General features: G+C 40.3%; 1 protein-coding gene across 3 annotated transcripts; it reads left to right on the top strand.

Annotated features, from left to right (window-relative positions):
- The first annotated feature begins 456 nt into the window (after positions 1 to 456).
- rbm33a (RNA binding motif protein 33a) lies at positions 457 to 24038 on the top strand. Of its 3 annotated transcripts, none has more exons than XM_029529232.1 (19): positions 457 to 637; positions 4132 to 4210; positions 4706 to 4754; positions 5190 to 5263; positions 5411 to 5705; positions 7462 to 7620; positions 8559 to 8727; positions 8907 to 9160; positions 10398 to 10716; positions 12031 to 12092; positions 14591 to 14720; positions 15146 to 15507; positions 16211 to 16474; positions 16720 to 17013; positions 17426 to 18232; positions 19940 to 20110; positions 20952 to 21137; positions 21516 to 21604; positions 21807 to 24038. In XM_029529232.1, exons 1-19 carry the CDS (start codon positions 619 to 621, stop codon positions 21853 to 21855), a joined length of 3831 nt encoding a protein of 1276 aa, XP_029385092.1. In that variant the 5' UTR covers positions 457 to 618; the 3' UTR covers positions 21856 to 24038. The 3 variants fall into 3 exon arrangements, with proteins under 3 accessions (XP_029385092.1, XP_029385093.1, XP_029385091.1); XM_029529233.1 differs by having other exon boundaries at positions 10395 to 10716; positions 15146 to 15495; XM_029529231.1 differs by having other exon boundaries at positions 10395 to 10716.
- Positions 24039 to 24242: the final 204 nt, after the last annotated feature.

The raw sequence follows: 24242 nt of genomic DNA, 5'->3' as shown, positions 1-24242 counted from the left end.
ACAAAATGATCATTTTAATACATCAGGGAAAAATATATAATTGAGACATAATTCTTACAAGAAGCCATCAGAGAACACAAGCAATCAGGATTTAATTACATGTGAATCATTAACATGGAGAACAAAGAGAAACATTAATATACAGATTACTGTCAGATTCTGAACGCAATAAGTGGATGAATGGATCTAAGTTTCAGGATAAATTGAGAAATTTGATGAAGCTCGCTCATTGAAACAATGTTGAACCAAACTGCGAGATCTATCCGATTGTGAAAAAAGGGTATTTTCCACAGCAAGCACTCGTTAAAGACTACGTGTAACAGTGGAAGTCAAATATTTGTCGTGTGCATAATGATCAGCCCTCGTGTTTATCTGAGCTGTCAGGCAGATCGCGTTTGTGCAGCAAAAATAATCGGGGGAGCTGCTGTTTCCCTCCCACAATGCATCACTGCAGCGACCACAGAGCTGCCATGTTTGTGCTCCGGAGCTGGATGGAAATCATTGCCGCATAGAAGCTTATTCGTTTTCTGGTCTCACGTTTAGCCCTTGTCACACAGCTGTAGCACTAAAGATTCAATGTAACCTCCACTTTTAAAGTCAGACATTAAGCTGGACGCCATGTCAGCCAACGCGCAGGGTGAGTAATGCTTTTGTCGCTAATGCTAACTTAGCAACGCCAGCTAGCCAAGCTGGCTAACATAGCTAGCCACTGTTAACAGCAGATTGAAATACGGCCGCAGTGACTTTAGGCCACAAACAGGACCTGGGCTATGTTTAGCTTATTAGCTTTGCATTGAATATAAACCAGTAAGCACCAGTGGTTTACAGTGGTTGTGTTTTTATTCGGAGGTACATATGTCAGCGAATAGTAATATTAGCTTGGATGCGAACTAAATTTGGAAATGTTGCGTAATTCGCGATAGGAACTAAATTGGCCAATACTCGTGTTGTCCTGTTTTGGCAAACAAATCCAGGTTGAGTAAGCGGCCTGACATCAACGTTAGCTTTGGATATTCACACCCAAATTTCAAGGCTTGTGGTTGTAACAAATTGCGTCTGTAAATGTAGTTAGCAAAGAGGCTATCAAGTTAGCAAATAAATAGGCTGATATTTGTCCTGAACAGATGGAGTAAATCAGGGTTGTGATTGTCGTATCGACGCTATTCTTTAAACGTTAAGTCTATTAAATATCATTTTCAATAATTAATAATTGCTCCATAACGTTAAATGTGTGTTCTCAGATTAAAAAAACATGCATTAGCGACGTCGTTGTTGATAAATGCTAGCTAGCTAACTTTGACCCGCTGAGGACAGCCGCTTATAAAATACTCCGTTTTTTTTGTTTTTTTTTTTGGGTGGGGGGACCAACGATGGTTGTTTTTATTTCGCGCTTCAAATCGTGTAGTGTGTGTTTGTTCGTTTAATCTTCTGGCCTTGTCGCCAGGTTTGGGATTGATCCAGGAACAGCATGTGTCCACAGGAGAGCTCGTACATGACGCAGTTTAAGTGTGATTTTTATACCACCTTCACTTTGTTAATTTTCCTGCCCAGATCTGAGCTGTAGTTTGTTATTAGGAGATCCATAACATGTCATTTATGTTCACCCATGAGTGTCATCGTTTATTACAACATATTCTTTTTAATGTCAGCATAATTAACAAGGGAAACACTTGGATTATATCTCACTTTAAATGATTTCATATACGTTGAACTCTAAACTTGACACATGGCAAACAATTTATTGCCAATACCAAATTATTTATTTGGCACCATTGTCAACCATGTGGTCATATGGTTGGCAGTATTTTGAGGCTTGAGATAGGAATTGTACCTTGCTTGCAGCATTTATTGCAAAAATTTCAATCATGCTGGCTTTTCAATTGATATGGTTGCTTATAGTTGCCAAATGTACAACTGACATATGCAAAATGAATTGTGGGACAGCTTTGTTAGCCTGTCATGTGTAAACATTTTTTTAATTTGAGATTGACATATTGGACCATCCATTTTAGATTCATCCTTGGCTGCATCCAAAACCCCATTTTAAAGCCAGCAATACATTTTTCTCACGCAAGGCATTTTGGGATGTCACAGCATGAAAAGCACAGATTTTAAAACTAAAATTACTTTTGTCTGTATTCCAGACAATATTGTGTTTTTTGTTTTTTGTTTTTTTTTTCTTTATGATTCCATATGATTCCATTATTAGCCCTAATAGTAGACTTTGAAAGGTAAAATATGGAAGAAAACATATACTGATGTGTAAAAGCCAAGACTGTTGAGAACTTGTCTGGCTTCATCATGTAAACTTGGACAGATCTACTCTGTGGCTGCAAATGAGATGTGATCATCAGTTCTTTGGTTGTAACTGGGATGAGAGTAATAGGAGAGGAAGGGTGTATTAGATCATATGTAATTATTTGGCCTTTCATCTCTGTCAAAGTTTGTTTTTCAGCGTCCGAAAGAGATAATTTTTATATTAAAGTAGGGTGTTCCTTGCGCATGTACAGTGTTGTGATTAACTGTGTCCTCTGCATGTCTTATTAGACACGTCTTATTTATAGAGTCTGAATAACGCATGTGTTTTCTGTACCATGAAAAGTCTACATATTTGCTGTGTCTGTGCCATTTTGAATAGTTCACTGTGCCAAGAACCATATTTTTGTTGCAAAACCTATCCTTGGAATTTTCACCTTTTCATTGTTTCTAATTTATTTAATATTGATTATTTTATTTATTTATTTTTTTAATAAATAAAATAGAGTTTTCAGATAATATCTGTAGTATCATTGTATTGGTTACTTTGAACTTTTTTTTTTTTTTTGAGAAGACTTGTGACTTTTAGAGAATCAAGGATTTCTTGTTCTGGAGCTGTACCCCCTTTCATAAAGTCATTCTGCTAGATGTTATGTAATGGCATTGTTGGGATAACTTGTTTAGAGAACATGCATCACATGATGCAGGGTTGTGGTTGTATAAATTCAGGGTTGAACAGACACAGATAAAATGACAGATCCTGTGATAATACAGTGTTGAAGGTCAGGTCTAAGTTAAAATACATAAATGAGTATGAACAAATGTATAACTTTAATATGAATTATTATCAATTGTTATTAATGGTCACAAAAACCCCATGAAATGAAAAAGAATTATGCATAACTCAACACACAATGGTGCAATACTTTCAGGAGTGCCATGGAGGTTTTTAAAATCTACAGTTATATGTGCAATATATGATACCATATGAAATGTTATTTCTTTCATTCATTTATTCACTTATAACGCCTATCTGTTTCTGGATCATGGGTGGTCCGGGTGCCGGAGCCAATCCCAGCTCATATTGGCGAGGGTGTGGTGCAGCCTGGACAGGTCGCGAGTCCATCGCAGGGCCAACATACAGAGACAGACAAAGATGAAGAAACAGCCACACTTAAACCTAGGGGCAATTTAGAGTCACTAATAAACCTAAAAATGCATGTCTTTGGACTGTGGGAGGAAACCCATGCAAGCACCATGGAGAACATGCAAACTCTGTACAGAAAGGCCCCAGGCCCAAGAACTGAACCCGCAACCTCATTTTGCAGCAACATCGCGAACCACTATGCTACTGTGCTGCCCAATGTTATTTTTTGATATATTTAATCAGTGTTATATTCCGGTAACTGCTGAAAGTACCTTTTTATCTATCGATTCTCTATTTATTGAACATGCTTTTATTTAACACTTTTTATAAGTTTATTGATTAGGTTTTCTCATGTGTTGTCTCATGATTTATTGTAATGTATGCAGCTCCACTGAGCACAAGATGAAGTTGCACTTGGGAACAGTAAAGTATCACATCATAAGATCATAGAACTCTAACTGAAAATATCTTTAGTGTTATCTTAGGACGGCTTTGGAATATATGGGACAAACAGCTTTTCTGTTGGAATCATTAATGAGAAATTAAGGGTCTATATTGTGCATCAAGCTGTTGGCTGGAAAATATGTGCATATTCTGTACACATAGTTCATCCCACACACGTTGGGATAAGAGGAATATACATATATAGTATGACTGTCAGCATACAAAGATATTGCATGATATTGCAGTCGTGCCAATCCATAAACTAAATTTCTTTACTGTTGCAGATTATGACTTTGATGAATATGACAAACCTGGTGCTGAGCGATCACGCAGGAGGAGAGGTGAAGATGATGATCTAGAGAGGTAATTCATCTTGCCATGTTCCCATGCCTAAAGGAAGAGTGCTATATTTAAAAAACAAACTAAACAAATAAAACTCACAACTTGCTTAGGTAGTAAATATAGATCCAGTGGAATTTCTTCCATCAAAAATGTGACTGCCCTGTGAGAAATAGATCATTGCACGATGCATTTTTTTTCACCAGTACATATCCTCAGCCCATAAAGGAGCAGTTCATTCTTAACCTTACCTGAGAAAAATCAAGGAAAAAGAGATTCACAGTTTTTACTGGACAGTCAAATCAGCTTTCGAGCTGTACTCCAAGGGTACTTTGCTCTCTAAGGCTAGAGGTGTATCCCATATTTGATAGCTGTGGGATCAGTAAATAACTACTGACAGATCATTAGAACAAAGAGAGGGACTAATCCATAATGGAGTATATCCTTTAAGGAAAGACAATGTTTTACACTCTTTGACACTCGTTTAATTTGTTATTTATTGTCCTTCTTCCTCAAAAGTGATCTGGAAGAAGAATTGTTGGAGGAGGATTGGCTCTCAGGTAAAAAGGTAAGATTAAATAAAATGTTTCCACTATATTAATTTACTTTAATATGCGTACCAAAATGCACTCTGCTTAAATGGAAAATAGCATCCAAAACATTGGGGGTTGTTGATAGAACATTTAGAAAACAGAGCAGAGCAATGAACTTGTAGCAGGTGGCTCCTCCACAGGGGGAACTGTTGATGTGAAACAGGAGGAAGTACAGTGGACAAAAAAGAGCTGTGTTGACCTGCCCAGATTGTCTGCACCACATGGGAATAGAGCATCCTTTGGGGTTGGAGGTGGTTCCCCACCCCCACACTTCATATACACACACACACACAAATGAAGGAGAAAAAAAATACATTCAATAAATAAGTTCTTTTATGTGTATATGTGTGTATATGTGTGTATATATATATATATATATATATATATATTTAATTTTATTTTTTTTCCAGAATCCTTCAGAAGTGTCCGATGAAGAGCTGAATGATGACCTTCTGCAAAGTGATGATGAAGATATGAATATGAGGTAAGCTGATGACATCAGTGTTATAGTGTTATGGCTTCATTTATATAATAGTTTCAGGAGATAACAAAGTTAAGCTCAGAGCTTAACTTTAAGTTCCTATCATTCTTTTATGTTTTCTGGAGAGAGTAATGTTTTCTTTGTTTTCAGTGGTCAGGATGTGAGCTTGAATGCCACATACACCTTGGGAACATCCTATGACCAGCAGGATAACTTGCAGGAAGCAGACCACACAGATGACATTGTGAACCTGGGTGCAGAAGGGGATGCAGCGGAGGAGGGGTACCAGGAAGAGGAGTATAACGAGGAATACACACATGATGACAGTGTAGAGATGGCTGAAGACCAGATGGATTACACTGGAGAGCTAGCTGAGGGTGAAGATGGCTACCAGGATGAAGTGTTAGACATCCAAATCAATGAGCCCTTAGATGGTGAATTTCAAGTGAGTTCTCACATTTGCCTACAGATGAACACACAAACACCCACATATGTCCTCCCTTTTCTGTCTAACTCTATTGTATTCGAGAGATAATGTCAGTTTTATTGTCTCAGTAAGGGGACAGTCAGAACCAAAAATCTATTCAATGAGGTTACAGTTTTTGGGAGGATTAGATTCAGTATCACTTCCTGCCAGTTAATTTCTCCATCTTGCTGACAAAGTTTGTGTTGACAGCTTGTTTGGTGTGAAGTAATGCTTTGCTGTCGCCTCCAAATCCCTGTGCCATTGTGACCTTGGGTCCTGTATCTTTGGGGGAGTAAGAAGCTGCTTTGTGTTGAGGATATATGCTGCCAATCGACGGAGGTTAATGTGGGGGGCTTTTATCTCAGGCTTTAGACTGGATCTGATAAAGTCTCATGCAGGTGAAAAGATTATTGACCTTCCTGAGGACACCCCATACAGTTTTCTAATGATTGATGCGAGTTTCCCCTTTATTCGTTTCCCTTCCCTCTTAGCCCAGACTAAGAGGATCAAAGATAAGACCAGATCCATGTGCAAATGTCCGTTATGGTCCATTTACCAAGGTGGGATAGTGTTTGGCACATGACAGAGATATATTAGCCTACCTCCTTTCTTCAAACAAAGATAAGATGTTGACCTTCTTACTGAAGGTACACAGCTCAAGTGCCCACTTTGGATTTGGAAATGTCTGGTTTTAGTTGTGTGTTTCTATTAGGTATAATAACTGTTTACAAGGTCACTAAACTGCCTGGCCTTGACATTTTGCACACTGTGGTATTCAGTGGTTACTACGTGGAACAGTTTAAAGGATTAAGCTGTTTAGTTCCCTTGGGGGGCTGTCCATCCATCAGGTTTACTGAGTGTGTTTTTTTTTTTTTTTTTTCTTTCTGCATTAATATGTGCTGCTGTTTTGCAGGTTAATGGAGCGCAGCACAAAACACTATTGTGTGACCTACAGTTTGACCTTATTTAGCAATGAGGTTTTTGTAAGAGGTTTCATATGCAGAATGGAATTTAACTTTTGCGATCGCTTTTTGGGTTTCTGGAATGGCTGAAATGTTGTATTTGGGATTGTATGAAGTTTGTCTCTTCATTTGAACTGAAATCTTGTTGTGGAGTAGGAAAAAAAATGATTTGTCATCTCCCAGAATGTTTGCATCTGTGCCATGTTTTTGGCATGGAGTCATGAACTTACAGTGCGGCCAATAACAGCGTGATTTGTGAGGAGTCAGTCAATGATATTTTCACCATCATTGAAGCGGGGAGGAGTGTTTTTATCTGAGCCTGCATTTCTGTATATCATGTCAAACATTTACATCTCATTGAATTTCAAATGCTGTCAGGAATAGTAATGAAGCCTTGCTCCCACTGTTATGGTAATTTGGGTTTGGGCGTGGAAGGGGGGCTGTACATAGTGCCTCCCTAAAATCCTCTCCATAACATTTTAATATTTGCCTTTATGATCTGTATTATTTTTGTATTTGACTTAAAATTTCTCTTTACACCTATCAACATTTAGCCCCCTTTTGTTTATTTTAGGCAACGGAAAAATTAATGCCAGTTAAACTCAAACTGTGCCTACACATAACATTACTTTGAAGGAATAGATGTTTTTAACTGCAACAGAATGGAGTGTTTTCTAGAATTGACTGAAATACAGTCAGACATTGCTGTTTATTATCAAAGCATTATTACCACTTAAACTAATCAGTACATGCAATTCATCCGATCTATGAAGGATGATGAATATCAAACCTCCTATGATGATGAGCCTTTGGAAGAACATGGAGTCCAACAGGAGGAGGCCCCTGAGGATGAAGAAGTGGGGGGAGAACAGCAGCAAGAAGAGGAGGAGGAAGACGCTGCAGAGGACTCACAGGTCTTTGACACCGAAGAGGTATGCTTAAAAATACCTTCATTTTTGTTATAGATTGACTGCATCTTTTCAGAATCTGCTTTTAAGATCCAGCATAGGTACTGTACGTAACCGCTAGTGGTTATCACCCCTCATCGTAGTTAAGTATTTAAAGGTATGAGCTTGTAATTATATAGCCCATTCCAAGCAATGTAGTTTAATGTTTAAATTCATTTAAAGTTCATTTAAAAACAGTATATATTCACATTCAGAAAGTGCAAATAGAAAATATTTAGCATTTTGGTGAAAAAAAAGATTTGAAAATCAGAATTGTTGCAGTGCAGTTCTCTTTCAGTCATCTGATAGATTAATTGGCTAATTGTTGCACAGGGGAGGAGACTGCGAGGGAAATGAGTGCTGAATGACCTGAATTGATTATTTCCAGTTGTTAAAACCTGTCTTGTCAGAGGCATGTAGTTCTAATGGTTTGACCATCACTCAATGTCCCTCAGTATGCTGTCAGGTCAGTCAGAGATCTCATGATCTCAGCAGAGGAGAGAAGAGGTCAGACCCCTAGCAAACAATAGACAAGAGACTCGGGTGATTCTCATAAGATCTTCAATTTACACAATTTTTACATGTGTAAAACTGAGCTCAATCCACGGAGAAATTGTCAAACTTCTCTAACCTGCTCCAGGGAAAGAACTCTCTCCCAACTCAGCTGACTAGTATTGATGTGACTTTGCTACTGTTTAATATAATTGTACTGTAGTTCTTTCAAGGTTTTCTTATATTAACACGTTCAAGCTTCAAGTTGAGTTGATCAAGTTTATTCTCACACCAGGAAATTATAAGAATTTAAACTTAGAGTTTGTGTTGCATTGGAAACCACAATGAAGTTGAACACAAGTGAATGGGTGTTTCCTCCAACCTAAGAAATGGGGGCGGGCTTTGTTTTTCACCTCTGAAAATGTCTTCAGGTTGAAAATGAAGCTGTGCCTGAAGAGGAAACCAAGGAAGAATCAGAGGAGGAGGATGAGGAAGATGAAGAGTCTGGCCGTTTACGGTTCAAATCTGAGAGAAAGGATGGTGCTGTTGTGCGGTTAGCTGATGCCGGCAGTAAAAGGAGGACTATTCCAGAAACACTAGGTAGACTTGTTTCCTGCTGGTCATATTATGCCCTGGATTCATTAACAATCAGTTTGAATTCCACACATATTTTGGGATAACTTAGTTTACATTAATATATATCATGAATCATGAAATTCACTTTTGTTTGGAAAAGTTAATATAGAAGTTCTCTGTTTTTCTGTTCCATGAATTATCAGAACTGTCCGAGAAGGCCAAGCAGGATCTGAGGGATTTTGAGGAACAAGAACGGCAGAAGAGACAAAACCGTTATGGAGGCAGAGGGAGAGGAGGAGGCGGAGGAGGAGGCGGAGGAGGAGGAGGAGGAGGAGGAGGAGGGAGGGGAAGCAGAGGAAGAGGAGGCTTTCCAGGCTTTGGAATGGCTGACTGCAGAGGACACAGAGGAAGAATGAATGACCAGAGGCTCCCCCTGATGGGAAATATGGGCATGCAGGTAAACTACTGTATAGTCATCTCGCGCAACATAACGGGGATAAAATGATTGGCTTCACAGAAAAATGCATCAAATAGTATTGAAGAACTTCTCTGGAAGAGTAGCTAAAGGGAGCAAAAAGGTTTCACTGGATAAGATGATTAGAAATGGCCAGACTTTTTACTTTCTTGCATTTGTCACAGTTAGAAGAAGCTTTGATTTCTTTTTACTTGAAGTGTCTTTTGTTCACAGTTGTCTTTACTTTGTCTCCAAAGAAGTGGTTGTTTTCACATGAAAAAAAGTCAGAACTCTTCTTCCTAGAATTGGTGTTGATATATGGATTATTGCAAGTGATTTGGCATTAATCTATTTAGACCACATTATACAAAATCTGGTTTGTTCTTTGCTCAGGATTGAATTTGTGGGTTTTATTTATTTGATATCAATTCATGCATTTTATCCTCTAATTTAAATTGCTCAAAAATTCAAACAAGACCCAAAAAAGTCTTCAGTCATGTCGAACATGTAACTTAAATAAAAAGCCAGTGATGACAACCACAGTAGAAGGTAATTGGACTTTGGATCTGGGCCAGTAATACACACAAAAAAATGCACATCTAAAAAAAAGCCTGAATAAATAATAAAAATCTAATATACCATAGTGTTAAAGTAATTCCTCTCAAGACAGCATGATATTTCTCTCCAGCTCTTCATTATTTGAGGTAATATTAATTAATTATAAAAGATTCAAAACAATGTCATTACTGGAAATGAAAATTTAAAGGCAGATGGATGACATGCCAGCACCACAAAACAATCTGCTGACTGCTGTTAATTAGCTTGTACTTTCAGCAACATTCTGTTGTAGCCCAGTTGAAGCACTTGACTAAATTGGTCAAGGCATGTTTGTTTACTTGCTTGATTGTTTAGTAGTTTGGCCAATTATTAAGATCGATTTGAATCATTGCTAAACTATATAATTATGGTTGTAACCCATTTTAAAGCACATGGTGATGGCTTCAACATTTCCTTCAGTTTTATGTTGCTTTTATAAATAACGCAATATTAATCTTCCAGGGAGACTTCCACTCAATTACTTAAGGATACTGTCTTCAGTTTTGCTGGTGAATTGACTTGTTGGCATGTCATTGCATGGCTGCAAGCAATGATATTAGAATCTTCCCAGAAAGAAATATGGTTTGACAGGTTGTTTTGGTTTTCCCTCCTCTCTGTTTCCCCATCTCTTTCCAATTAGCAGCCACCCACCAGAATGCCTCCTCCTCATCAGCCACATCAACAGCAACTGCAGTCCCAGCAGCACCACCCTTCTCGTCCAAGAGGACCTCCTCCCTTCCAAGAGCACGGTCGCCCACTGGCCCAGCAGCCTCTTCAGCCCCTCATCCCCCCACACATGGCTCACCGCTCCCCACCGTTGCGGCCTCAAATGGAGCCGCCACCACGAATGATGAATTCTCCCCCCCCCCACTTCCCCCAACATCACCAGCAGCAACCTCCACAACCCAAAAACATCCACATTAACCCCCATTTCAGAGGGCCCGCATCATCCTCTGTCCAAGGTAAATGTATTTCCCACTGTTAAAATGTGTTTTATTTGACTTCTATGAGAGTTTATTTCTGGATTCATTGATTTCGCCCCAACCCCCCACGCATTATCAATAAGTAGATTTGTTATTGTCAACCAAATGACACATATCATATCTACAACCTTTTCTAAATGTGACAAATATAGATTATTGATACTTTGTTGTTCTATTATTTTTATGTCATATTATGAGCTGTAACTGTTTATTTTGGTCAGGGTTAAAGTTGACTTTAATACACATCCTTTGTTAAAGTTAAGCACTTATAATCTGTTAACTAAAGTAACATTCAAATTTTTTCTGTCAAGCTAATGTAATAGTCCCTTCAGACAAAATATATGTATATGTTCAGGAAACATTGCTTCTCCAAGAACCATGGTCCCAATTCTGAGTATCAAAATCATAATTGGCATTTTATCCAAAATTTTGCAGCCTTGCTATATCAGCAAGATCCTGAGTTGAGGTGCATGATGCCTTTTTGGCTGGCAGTTATCCGTGCACTGTCCTGAAAGGTGTCCGGATTAGAATGTCATTTTGTTGTTTGGTTGAGTGACAAGTGAATAGCTCTCTGAGCCAGTAATGGGTTTATCCTCTTTTTTTTTTTTTTTTTTTTTTTTTTTTTTGTGGCGGCATCACCATTTCGTTCCCTGAGATGGGTTTATCTGGCCTGTCTGTCCATGCCAAGATTGAAATTTTGTTAGCAAAGCCTCTGTGTGCGTATGTGTTTGTGTGTATTAATGTGTGCAACTTGGGGGGTTAGGATTTTGCTCCTGAGAGGAAGACGTGTTCTGAAAGATCAGGGATTGCCTTTGGTTATGATTAAGTGTGCGCGTGTGTTTGTATATGTCTGTGTTGATTTATTTATATATTTACTTAAGCGATAGATTCCAATTGAATGTTTTCCAGTTCTAGATGTTGACACATAATTACGGTAGCCCTGATTTTAAATGAGTATGTCAGCAGTATTCCATGTGAAAATGCAGTTATTGAATTGTATTTTACCATATGTTGTCAAACTGCAAATGTCTTATTTATTTTATTTGTTGAATTTGGAAAATTATTCACATGAATTTCACATTTCCTTGAGCTCCCTGGTCTGAGCACAGCTGTGTAAAGATGTGAGGAGCAATCCTGAGACAAAATTTAAGATGTAGCTCTCTCTGTAACAGCCTTTAGCATGGAGATGCCTAATGGTCTCCTCCCTTTCTACTATCACCACCCGTTCTCTGCCTCCTGCCCCTCATTTTCACCCCCCCCTTTATTTTTTGCTCTCTCTTTCTCTCATTGCAGTGCCCTTGATGCCTCCTGCTCAGAGCCAGCCCAGACCTGCTGTGGGTCCTCAGAGGTTCCCTGTGAGTAGCAGCTGCTCCTCTCTCCATTTTGCCTCACTTTCTCTCCCTCTCCACACGGTTAACGTCCCTTTTTGTGAGGGTAATATCATTACAGCAATTAGACTGTCCTGCCCTGGCCAAATACTGTTAAAGCAAATCTGTAAACACTGATACATGTCTGGCTGCACAACTGGAAGTGCGTGATAGGGGCTTTAGGCAGGAGACTTTTGGAGGTCGGGGCTGCAGTGGCGGGAATTAGTTAGCAACTCTTCATGGATGGGCTCGGGCTCGGGCTGGGGCTCAGACTAGCCAGCTTGGCACATAATGGAATTGTGAAACCAGGATATATCGGCAGTTAAAATTCACTTTCCACAAGTTTGTGTCCCAAAGGCATGGAGACCTTTTTTTGAACAGCATTTGAATTAATGAAACATGGTGGTGGTTTGATGGGGCTGGGCTGTGAGCGTCTTGCCTTTTTGCACTATATATTAGGGAGGCTGAATTTCATCTCAGAGGAAAGGGATCTTAAATCTGTGATTTCCTGTAAGAAAAGGTCCTTTATTTCACTCACAAAGAAACCCATCCAAGAGATGACAGAAATGCCTTTAAAGTAATTACTTTATTGAGGGAAATAGCTCTCTCACAAGTCACTTAAAGTGCCTTAAGTTACTCTGTCCTTCTAGTTAATGATGCCAGGCATCAGGTGGTGTTCGTACTGACTGACATCTTCCTGGAAAGTACATTTTATATGGATTTATGCAAATTAGCTTTGGAAAATAGCTGCATCCAATTGCATTCATGTAGTTTTATAACCATGTTGCCAAGTGAGCCAGGCTTTCACATTAGAATCAATCTGTGCTGACAAAAAAAAAAGGTATTTTTATTTATCTCTTTTTCAACCTTAAATGTTGGTATATTGCAGTTCTTTTCCCTTGGTCTGTGATGGTGCAAGATATTGATAGCACGGTATCAGGGGGCTCTCATCACACAGTAAAAGGGACGGGTATGGGATGATGAATAACATAGTGTTGGATTCCCCAGCTGTCAATTGCATTTAGGCTGCTTTTGCCAAGGACACAATTTGAAATGCAGGTGACATACCAGCCGGCAACAATCCATTTACCAGTGGGCACCTGATTACTCATGATTATCATACATTATCATCCCATCAAATTTAATTGTTAATAGGCCAGACGAAAGGGGGGGTCATAGCCTCTAGTATTACTGCATTAAATCTTTGCAGGTGGAGACTGGTATTGAAATATTAATCTCAGTTCCAGTTAAAGTTATTAGAATATTTCACCCATTTTCATAATGAAATTCAGTTTGACCATGAAATAGAGATGCCACCAATTACATTATTTTGAAATCATGTCAGTATGACTGAGATTGCTATAAGTCAATACTTTTTTTAAAATTCTTAGTTTCTTGTTGGGCATTTTGGTAATTACATTTTGGCAGTTGGTAGAAGTTACTGCTCCTTCACCTCTGTGAAGTACCTCTGTGTGTGTACGTCTATGGAAACAAAGAATATGCTTTAAGCTCAAATTTCCATTCTTTATTAAATATGACATTTCACCGCTCTGTTGTATTTGTCATGGTTATCTGCTCATTGCTAAGAGCTACCTTGGCATCAGTTACATATTGAGCTGCCTGCAGCCTTTTTTTTTTTTTTATCATCAAGGATTAGAAGTGAGAGGATGAGCCGTGTTATTTTAGAGGTATTATATGGACACCAGAGTCCTCATTGTGAAAACCTGCCTGTCTGACCGTTTAGAACAGTGTGATTGCGCCCTCGTTGTGATCCCCTGTCTTTGTAAGCCCCTTTGATTAACTTTCTGTTAAGCAAGTTTTTGGGACTCTGGCCTTCTAGCTTTCTAACACCTCTCCTCTCTAAATACCGCCACACAGCAGTGGAATAAAGATGGATTAAGCCTTGATAGCATCTTAAGTAATTTACAATAAGCTTGAAGGAGGCAAGCCGCCCATTTGTGGAAGTGCCACGTGTTGAATAGCAGGTTAATTTTTCAACAGAGATGGATGTTTAAAAGAATAAAGGAGACAGTTATGAAGGAGATTCGAATTCCAAGGAGAGATTAAAAGGTTGTTATCTACTTTTCCTTGGAAGATAGATGGGGAGTAGTGTGCATGCAGTGAAAGCTGTCGAACATGCAAAATGAAAATGAAGTTCAAACGAAGATGAGGGCACTTATTCCCTCCTAAAATACCCTTTTCTTGTTAAAAACAGACTTCTAGAAGGTTTATTAACAAAGCCTCAAGTAGTATTAATGCAGGTTTGCTCACAAATTCATGCTAAAGGGTTTCTTTAATATTGGTATGCATATTGATGTTTACAACTCAAGATTCTGTGTCTTTTTAATGACCCTAGCCCTTCAATTACAAGCACTCCCTTGCCGATGCAATACTCCACAGCAAATTCCCATTTTTCATTAGTTTAATTTGTTGGTGATTATTGAGTTCCCAGTATGGCCTATAACTCGAGTTTTTTGTTTTCCCAGGGACCGGGAGACTTCCAGCAGCACATGCCTGGTAATTTTGGTCAGCCCCAGCGGCCTCCTCATCACATGGAGCCCTTTAGGAACCAGCCACCTCAAGGCCCCCAGGACAGGGAGCCCCTCTTTATGACAGGTTAGTCTCACACCCAGCCTTGACGAGGGTTACAAAGCTCTCTTAGCATATTTAACCCTCCTCGACATCAGCTCTGGCAGTATACCTACAGGGTATGCTGCTAGCTTTCTAATGTTGCTCTATTAGCAGCACTCATGTTACATGCATGTGTACATGTATATATGTACATCTGAATGAGCCTTGTAAACTTAAAACATGCATTAAACATATATTTGAGATTTTTCATTCACAGCCATAATGTTGAATTAAATACAGCCCACTCAGTTGTTTACCATTTCACCTTGATAGAGTTGTCTGCTTTTGTTTCCCTTGCCATAACACTATACATCTGGAGAGGGAGTTAATAATACATTAAAATTGGCTCACAGTGCAAAAAAACTGACATCTCTGTTGTGGTGTTGTTTGATTTTCTTGCTGGGGCACAGACCGCGCAGAGCCAACACGGTTTCCAGGGCAGCACATGTTTGATCACCAGGGTCCCAGCCCTCTGATGAACAGCAGCAACAACCTCCACCACCAGCTGCCCGGACAGGGCCACGTGGGCTTTGGCCCACCAGGACCAGCCTTCAACCACCCGGGTCAGGGCCCACTAGGACTCTTTCCGAGAGAACCTCCAAGACCCAACCTCCCTCCCCACCACAGTCACCAAGGAATGGTCGACTTGAATCAACAAAGTGGCCCCCCTAACCAGCCCAGAGCTTTCATGAACCCTCGTCAGCCATTTGGCCAGCAGGGCAACCTTTTCCCCACTCCTCAAGTTCAGTTTGGGATGCAGGTACGACTAAGAGTAAGTGTTTTTTTATAACTTAAAATATTTTGTGTAATTGAATATATGTTGCCCAACAATTGGGTGAGGTTTTTCTTTTTCTTCAAGCTGTTTCTTGAATTGGCTTGCTGAATATGGTATGATGTTAGTATTATGTGTGTGTTTGTTAGCTTCTCTTGTCTTTTACATCTAGAAAGGAGCCTGGCTTTTAGTTCACATGCATTCTTGGCCAGGAATGTATGTAAACTTGCTCGCTTTTCTCTAGATTATTAATGTAGTTGTGGCAAGAGTGATGACTAGAGTGCTGTAGACATGAATAAACTAGAATTGTCTTCATATTCACTGCTGCTGAAGCGTTTAAGAGAGAGGCTTGTGTCTGTTTGGCATTTCAGCATTTTGTCCAGACATATACAGGAGCTCCCTCTAGTGACAGATTCACTATTATTGTAGAGCTCAGTGGGTTGACTAGGACACCGATTGGAGGTTAATTACATGCAGAAATTATGTGATTTTTATGCTAAATATTGTTTGAAAAAAAAAAAACAGACTGTTGATGTTTTTTTAAAGAAGACACAAGTGATTGTATTATATTTGTGTACATGGATTGCTTATGTATACACTTGGACTGTGCAGCATACAGAAAAGATCAAAAATTGCATTTTTTTGTGATGCTAAATTGGGATTTTGCCTGTTAATCATGTTGTCTGGTTTTCTGCCATTTCAGGGCTTAATGCATGGTCCTCCTGTCTCCCAGCTTCCACATCACGACCCACTGTCATCCCATCCACCCATGCACCAGCAGCAGGAACATCACAGGCAGGAGTTGCCCCATCACCAGCAGCAACAGCTAAATTTTGGTGAGCCTCGCCCCATGATGCACCATGGCCAGAATCCCTTCCATCAACAGCAGCCTCATGGTAGCCCCAGGCATATGACTCCCCGCCCTCAGAACCCCCAGCAGCGCAACATGTCCAACAGGCAGAGGATGGTGAGAGATTAACATATTATCTTATTAGCATATGATCTGTTTTCTGTTCAAACTGATGAAAAGCAGTTACAAGGTCTGTATGGTCTGTGTTTGTATCACTGCGTCATTCTAATTGCTCAAAATTATTCGGTTAGGACCCTACTTTGGTAAACAAAATATTGCTTGATGAAAACGGATCGAACTAAATATATGTTAAATCTGACTAACTGTAAACTCAAAATGTTGACATTTTTTCCTTTCTTCAGAACACACCTGTTTCCAAGCAAATACAGCAGCGCAACAGCAACCTACGGGAGCTCCCTGTAGCACCTGGCAACACAAACATGAACAGCGCCCGCCCCACCGCCTCCTCCGCTGCCAATGTCAGGCCTGTTGCCAGGGCAACACAGGTGGTGCGTCCTGGGCAGAACACTCAGCCGATGCTGGGTGGTGGCAGAGGACGGGGCCAAGTTGCTAAAAGTGAATCGCAGCCTGGGGGAGCAGGCAGGACAGTGGTTCGCAAGGAAATCCCAAGCACACCATTCAGCACTGCACCACAGGTCAGCTTTTTTCTAATGCTGATAATAGAACAAACACATGGAAATATATTTCTCATGTTTGCACAATGCACAAATATTTCAAATAACTGCTCATCTATTTTTTTTTTCCAAATGTTTCCCTTAAATCGCACTGTAAACTTTAAGTTTTTTTCTGCTTAATTCAGTTCAGCTGAGCTTATCAGTGTGCTGAGGAGGACTGCTGTTTTATTAAACGTCCAATCATAAGGTTGTTAATGACAGCAGTCCTATTCCATTGGAAAGAACAGATCAATACTATCAGTTTTCTCTTGGGTTTTGACTTTGATTATATCTGAGTGTCAAGTAATATGGTTCAAATAGGACACAGTGGCTCTGAGCTCCCCTTCTCATAAGTGGAGACAGTCACATTGTCAACTTGTGTTTTGTGCCACAGGACCCTGATGAGGATGAAGAGACACGGCAGTATCGTCTGAAGATTGAGGAGCAGAAGCGTCTGAGGGAAGAGATTTTGAAAAAGAAAGAGATGCGACGGCAGATGCAAGCTGGTGTCAGAAAGAAGGAGCTGATGGAAAGGCTTAATTCCCAGATAAACAATCCAAGCCAAGGCCCTGTTCCTACACAGACTCAACCTGCACAGCAAAATCAGCAAACGCACCCTGTACAAAAACAACTACTACCACTACCACAGCAGCAGTCGGAACATAAACCGCAGCAGCAGCAGCAGCAGCAGCAACAGCAGCAGCAGCAGCAGCCACAGCCACAGCCACAGCCACAACAGCAGTTGCAGCCACAACAGCAGAGACAGTTTCCTCAGAGAACACAACAACCCTTAAATCAGTCATTAAGGAATCCTAATCACAGCACCCCTATCCCTCCTAATGGCGCTGCTCAAACCGGTACACCACGTCCCAATGTCAAGACACGCCTGCAGATGGTAAAAGGAAACGCCCCACAGCAGCAGACCCCTGGGCCTGCTCCAGACGAGCAATGGAAGCAGCCCCAACAAAATCAGCAGCTACAACGAAGGAACAATGCTCTGCAGAACTCAAACAGATCTGCCTCTCAGATCCAGTCCACTCAAAACAACATAACCGTAACTTCTGGCCCTGGCCAGACACAGGCTCAGAGTCAAGGACCTAAACCTGGGGCTAAAAGAACTGTGATGCAGCGCACCAAGAATTCTGGCGTCGAAGGGCAGCAGGTGCCACAAAAAGTCAGAGTCGTCAAACTTTCAGGAGCGGTGAGCATATGATTTCATTTTCATCTGACACCCTTTATGTTTTGGTCCAGCATTTATGTCATTCTCTACAACTGATATTTACTCATGATGGAAGCTACATGGCTCTGAAATGAAATAGTTTTAAATGCCACTGAAAGCCCTCATGCTGTCTATTTTGTAATCTAAGAGATATGTAACCTATGGGACTGACAAGATGATGTCTGTGTCATTTTGGCAAAATTGATCTGGTAAGAGTTTCCTCTCTAAAGCTTTGGGAACTGGTATTTAAGTCTTTACGCGCATTTTACCTTGAGAACACAGAAAGGCTGTAGACATTAAAGAGAGCGGTATGACATTTATCTGTAGAGATGGGGACACCTCATCACTGCTCTTAAAGGTTGATATCCTCTTTTAAGGGCACAAGAGTATTCTGTTAAAAAGACCGAGGCCTTGGAGAGGCTAAAACCAGAATGACAGTAACACCAACAAAGTCCAGAATTACCACTGCTGGCTATTTTATACTCAGTTGATAAATTACTGTGGCCTTAATTACGCATTAATCTTTATTGAAAAACCACAAAGGCATGCATGTTAAACATTCCTACTTGTCACTGATGAGACGTGTTGGTGGGATGTGATAGTATTTGAAATAAGCTGCTTTCTGACTCCATCCCAGAGGATCAAGCTGCAGAGCCAAAATCACAGGCTGGCTGCAGATGAAGATAACTGGGTGTCACTGCCTTAATGGAAACCTGCGCAGAGCTATCTGATGTACCGCATCTTAGAGAAAAAAAAGGGAGTGCAATGTGAGGTGGTGAAAGAGAGATGGAAACAGAAAGACACAGCTAAGGCCTATAGCCATGATGAAAAGAAGATTCTCTCGATGCTCCCTCTTCCACATTGTTCTGCTGTCATCAACGGGAGCTTGACAATGTTATCTCCTCTTTTCCCCTTTTTCTTGCTCTCTCTCTTGCTTTCTGTCATCCCTCAGTTGCTTTTTTCCATCAACCTATCTCTCAGGTGTGAGGCAACAAAAGAATGCCAATCCAAGAGCCTTGTAATTAATCTTTCTTGGTTGAAGGGGGAGAAACATAATACCTGTGTAAGAAAGTTGCCACTTTTGAGGATTTGGATTTGTATGGCTTAGGCACACAGATAAGAGGCAAATTATATTTTCATCAGGGATAATACAAAGCAGTGCAAGACACAAAAGCTGTGGAGAAGGGGGGTGTTGGGGGGATGGGGTACACATCGAGCTGCTGTCGTTCCAGTGTAATGCAGCTTAGCATTTGATGGGTGCAATCAGGAGCTGTGATTTCTATAGGAGGGATTAATCCATTTACTCTCAACTGGGGACAGGTCAGAGATATCGCCTCTTTTCTTCCCCTGTATTGATCTGTCACATCTCTCCGCAGAGTCGGGGAAGAGACGACCTTCAATTCCTCCCCGCATGTCAACAGAGTTGAGCTGTGACTTTATTTGATAATGAGACCATCACCTTGTTGGGTTGATCTTTATTCCCCCCAGTTTGTGTGATAGGGATCCAACTTCAATGCTGGCATATTTTCAGTTTGCTCTATAGAAATGGCTTTGCATTTCTCCTTCGTCCATCATTTTTGTTCCCAGAATACATATTTTGGGAAAGAATTTATGAAGCCCGCAAACTAAGATTAAAGCTAGATATATTTTCGTTAGTTAAATTAGTATTTCTTTTCCATCATTATTCAGAGCGGAAAGGAGCCCACGGGCAGCCCATTGCAGCAACAAGGCACCTGGGCGGCACCTGCAGTCAACCAGGGCGTCCAGAGGAAGGTTACCATGGCAGGACAGCAGCAACAGGGACCAAGTGGAACACCGCAGGCTTGCCGAGGGGGCATGGGCAACCCGCAGCAAAACAGGGTATGTCATAAATGAGTGTTCACTGTCTTATGTGTTGTGGGCATCAGCAACTATCTCACCTGAAGAATGTATATATTAATAGTCAAGGCTGCGAGGTAATGGCAGCTGTGATATAAAAGAAGCCAAAATGTCTCCTGTAAAGTTGTCCTGTGCCACTGGCACTATCCTGGCATTCAGAAGACATACCAATCGAGCATAGTGGTAATAAGACAGGACAGTATGCCAGGTGCAGGAGTATTGACAAGCTGAAAGCAGTGTAACACGGGGGGCTACACAAGGTCCCCTGGCCTCTCTGCACGCCTGTCACCACCAGGCTGCTGTCACAGTTGCCATACTCACTGATGCTGACAGGGTAAGGCAGCAACCATATCGCTTGCATGGCTCCTCTCCCTTAATGCTCCCCCACCCCCAACGTGCACACACATACACACAGACTAACACACAATATTCCCTCTACCCTCTCTTTTCGGGGTCTCTCCCTCCTCGTCTTCCTCTGCAGCAGAAGAAACATACCTCTCACTCAGGAGCTCATATGCCGTTCCACATGCATCATGTTCTGATGTTGGTGTTCTGAGTAGAAATATAATAAGTCAATCACATGAAAGTGCGGCATGTGTAAGAGGAGGGAGAGGAAAACGTAGCATTTTAAAAATTTCCTTTGTGCTGAAAAACTGTATAGCTCCTCTTCACATGGTTGAATGCTGGATTAAAACATCAACTTGCCTGTTTGAGTAGGAAAAGGTTCAAGCTGAATATTCGCCGCTTTTCCTCTTGCCCCTTCCCTCGTGTTTTTCTCTCATGTCGGTAGTTTCTCTCACACCTTGCGTTGGTTGGTTGGTAGGTCGTCTTGTCGGGCCGGGGCCGAGGTAGAGGGGGTGGTCAGATGGGTCGAGGTCGTCCAATGTCCACCAGACAAAGCCAAAGAGGTGCAGAGAGCGAACGCTGCACTGTGTCCATCGAGGGCCTCTCCTCATCCACAACTGATATTCAGCTGAAGAACCTTCTCAGATCCATTGGCCCCATCGAGGTTTGTATTAGATTCTTTACAACTTAATACTTGTATGCAAATGTTGTAGTTCCTTAATATTCTCCAACTTGTATTGGGAGTAAGATTATAGACAGTTGTGTAGAAGATTAAGCTGTGACTGTTGTTTTTTTTTTTTTTTTTAAATATATATATATTTAAGATATGTATCTTGTGAGGAAAACTTTAAACCGTTATGTTTCTGCCAAGGCAGTAATGAAATTCACCTAATGTGATCCCATAGCGCCCTCTGTTGTAGTGATTTTGTAGGTAGTGAAAGTGAATGAGCTTATCAATTTTCCTTCACCACCCTCGCTCCCTCTTGTGGATATGAGGAGTATCTAGCTGTATTCAATATGTTCTTTGCTGTTTCTATCATAGATGTTCAAAATGATGCCACAACACAGGAAAGCAATTGCCACATTTTCCAATCCCCAGCACGCAGCAAGTTTTCAAATGAGCTTCCATAGGTAATCAATACTCCCTCTTCTTTTCATTATCTTTAAACGTGACAGTTTCGTCATTACACATTGTGTTGGGTCTTTACATTTTAATAATTTTATTCTCTCGAAGTTCAGCTTTCATCAGATTGTGCACATGACAACAAACATGTTAAGTAGGATCTCAGCCCGTTTTGACACTGGTTAAAACATTATCACAATTACCACACAGGCACATGATTGATTTGTCTCACATTGATGTGTCGCTGATCGATGGATGAGGAGCACAATAAAGCCAGGGAGTCCTCTCACAAGAAGTCACTTTCTACTGAGGTGGGAGTTTCCCGTGCACAGCTCCATCTTGGCATGGGAATATTTCGTCAGACTTTTGGGGCCAGTCACAATCACCGTCTGCGCAGGAGCATCATTTCGTCACTCATCTCCTCTCAACTTGGAACAGTGAACACAAAGACATTAGCTACAAGCACGTCTCAGTTTGACTTTGTCTATCAGCTCTCCATATTTGTAATGTGGCACCGTGAGGGACACTGGACAGTTAATCCTACTTTGATGTAGTTTGTGAACAATGTTTTTGTGCATTCTACACGGACACTAAGTGTAACATATCATGGGATAATGATTGCTCCCCTCCTCATTGAGATTCGTATTAGCAAATGGAAATGACACTTGGAACGTTTTAACTCCGATGTGAGCACTCAATTGTTTTTTCTTTTTGTTTGTTTGTTTTTTCTCTCGATTAATTTTGGCCCGGTATTTGGTTCATATGCAGAGAATTGTTGTGGCTATTTGTGGTCAACGATTCATGCTCTTCCCGCAGTGTTTGTCCCTCTCTGTAGATGGCAGTCTTTCATTGTTATTGGTGCTTCATTACTTTCAACCCAAATCGGCCTCTAGATGGAGAGAGGAGTCTCCAAGAAGTTTTTGGTGAACAGCACTACCTAGTGGAGAACTAGCATATAGGAACATAGGTGACCTGGGTGGGCAATTTGTAGCAGACTTGGCAGTAACTAAGACCTACTTAACCTAGTTATGATTATGAGTTCCCAATAGTTTTGGGGCTTGTGACTGATGTGTTTAGAGCTTGTGGGGCTGTAAGTTTCAGTGTCGCTTGTCAGATAAATTGTGCAGCTCATATCTCTCATTAAAGTTAGTTTATTTGGACCATTTGGTAGTGCTCCTCGTTCTGAATGTGAGAATCTTTTAACTGTTTTAATTGTAACTCCGGGAATGCATTCTGGAAAAGGGATTTAATGCCTTTTGGTTGTATTTTTTTAGTTGGATGTGTGATTATGGAGATTTAGCTTTCTAATCTGTGCTGAGTGTACTTTGAAGGCGTGTGTTTTTAGTTTTCCTGAGATTTTTTATACGTACAACTTAAATGTATATTGAGAATTAATATTTGGCTTATTTTGTAGCTCTGTTCACAATTCTTTTCAGCATATACACACATTTCAGTAAATTATTTGAGCTAGGTTACTTGCTTGGTTATTGTTTCTGAAATAACTGATCACGACCATCAGTTGATAATTTAATCAATGAGCTGTATGATGCACCTGGAATAGCACTTTGAACAGGCCTTCGCACAGAGTTAGCAATGTAGATATTCAGCAGAAGAGCAAAAAAAGCATAAGAAATTCACCAAAAGGAATACTTTAAAATGCTAAGTACCCCTTATTGTGACATAGTTATGCTGTGTACATTCTGGAATCCAAAGTTTAATGATAGCTAACCTTTGCAAACAGTCGGTCTTTTACGCGTATAAGAAGCTCTGTTACAGCTACAGTTATGATTGCAACACTTGATTTCCCCCCCCCCCCCCCCCCTTTTTTTTTCTTTTTTTTTTTTTTTTCCTTCCCTGGACCATGTGCCCCTCGTTTGGGGAAGCCACCACATCACTGAAAGCTTTGATTTCTCTAAGTACTCTGTTTCTTTCTGGCAACAATAATTTACTAATATATGAAAGTCGTCTAGATCGTTTTTTCAGAAATGTGATTATTTTATCGTACATTTCTGTCTATTCCAGGTTAAAGATTTGTCCACTAGAAACTGTTCTTCTAAATTTGCTTAGTTAGTAATACCTAAAGAGCAAAAGTGAATACTAAAATTTTCGCATACTTAACTGATAGAAATGACGCAGGAAGGTGAGGGGGCAACCATTATCCATGTAGTGATCATGTAAATAAGTAGACCAGAATTTTGACTCAATAGTTGTTTAATTTTTTGAGTTATTCGTTACTCATGTTGTATCCAGTTAAACTGTTTTATACATAAGGATAAGCGGATGTGTCCAGATGTTAATAATTTTACAGTTTTGTTTTGAATTTTCTCAAAAATGAAAAACATGACTGGACAACATTTCTGTTTATAAGACATTTGACAAAAAGTTTAAGGGAAAACCAAAAAAAAAATAAAACATGGCCAATATACCGTGAACATGCAGGTATGTAAAGCCGGTTAAACTTTAGCCCCAAGATGTGTGGTTTTGTGTGATGTCCACGTGTCTGGTGCATTGAAATATCTTTATTTGTGACATACATTAATAATTTATACTTTATCAAGTTCCTCAGTATCATATCCTTGCATATATTTCTATATATATTTTTAAAAAGTATTCACCACCTTGGGATTAACCAACTTTTTTGACTAT

Source organism: Echeneis naucrates, chromosome 20, assembly GCF_900963305.1.
Source record: "Echeneis naucrates chromosome 20, fEcheNa1.1, whole genome shotgun sequence".
Classification (NCBI taxonomy): domain Eukaryota; kingdom Metazoa; phylum Chordata; class Actinopteri; order Carangiformes; family Echeneidae; genus Echeneis; species Echeneis naucrates.
This window is presented reverse-complemented; position numbering and strand designations above follow the sequence as displayed.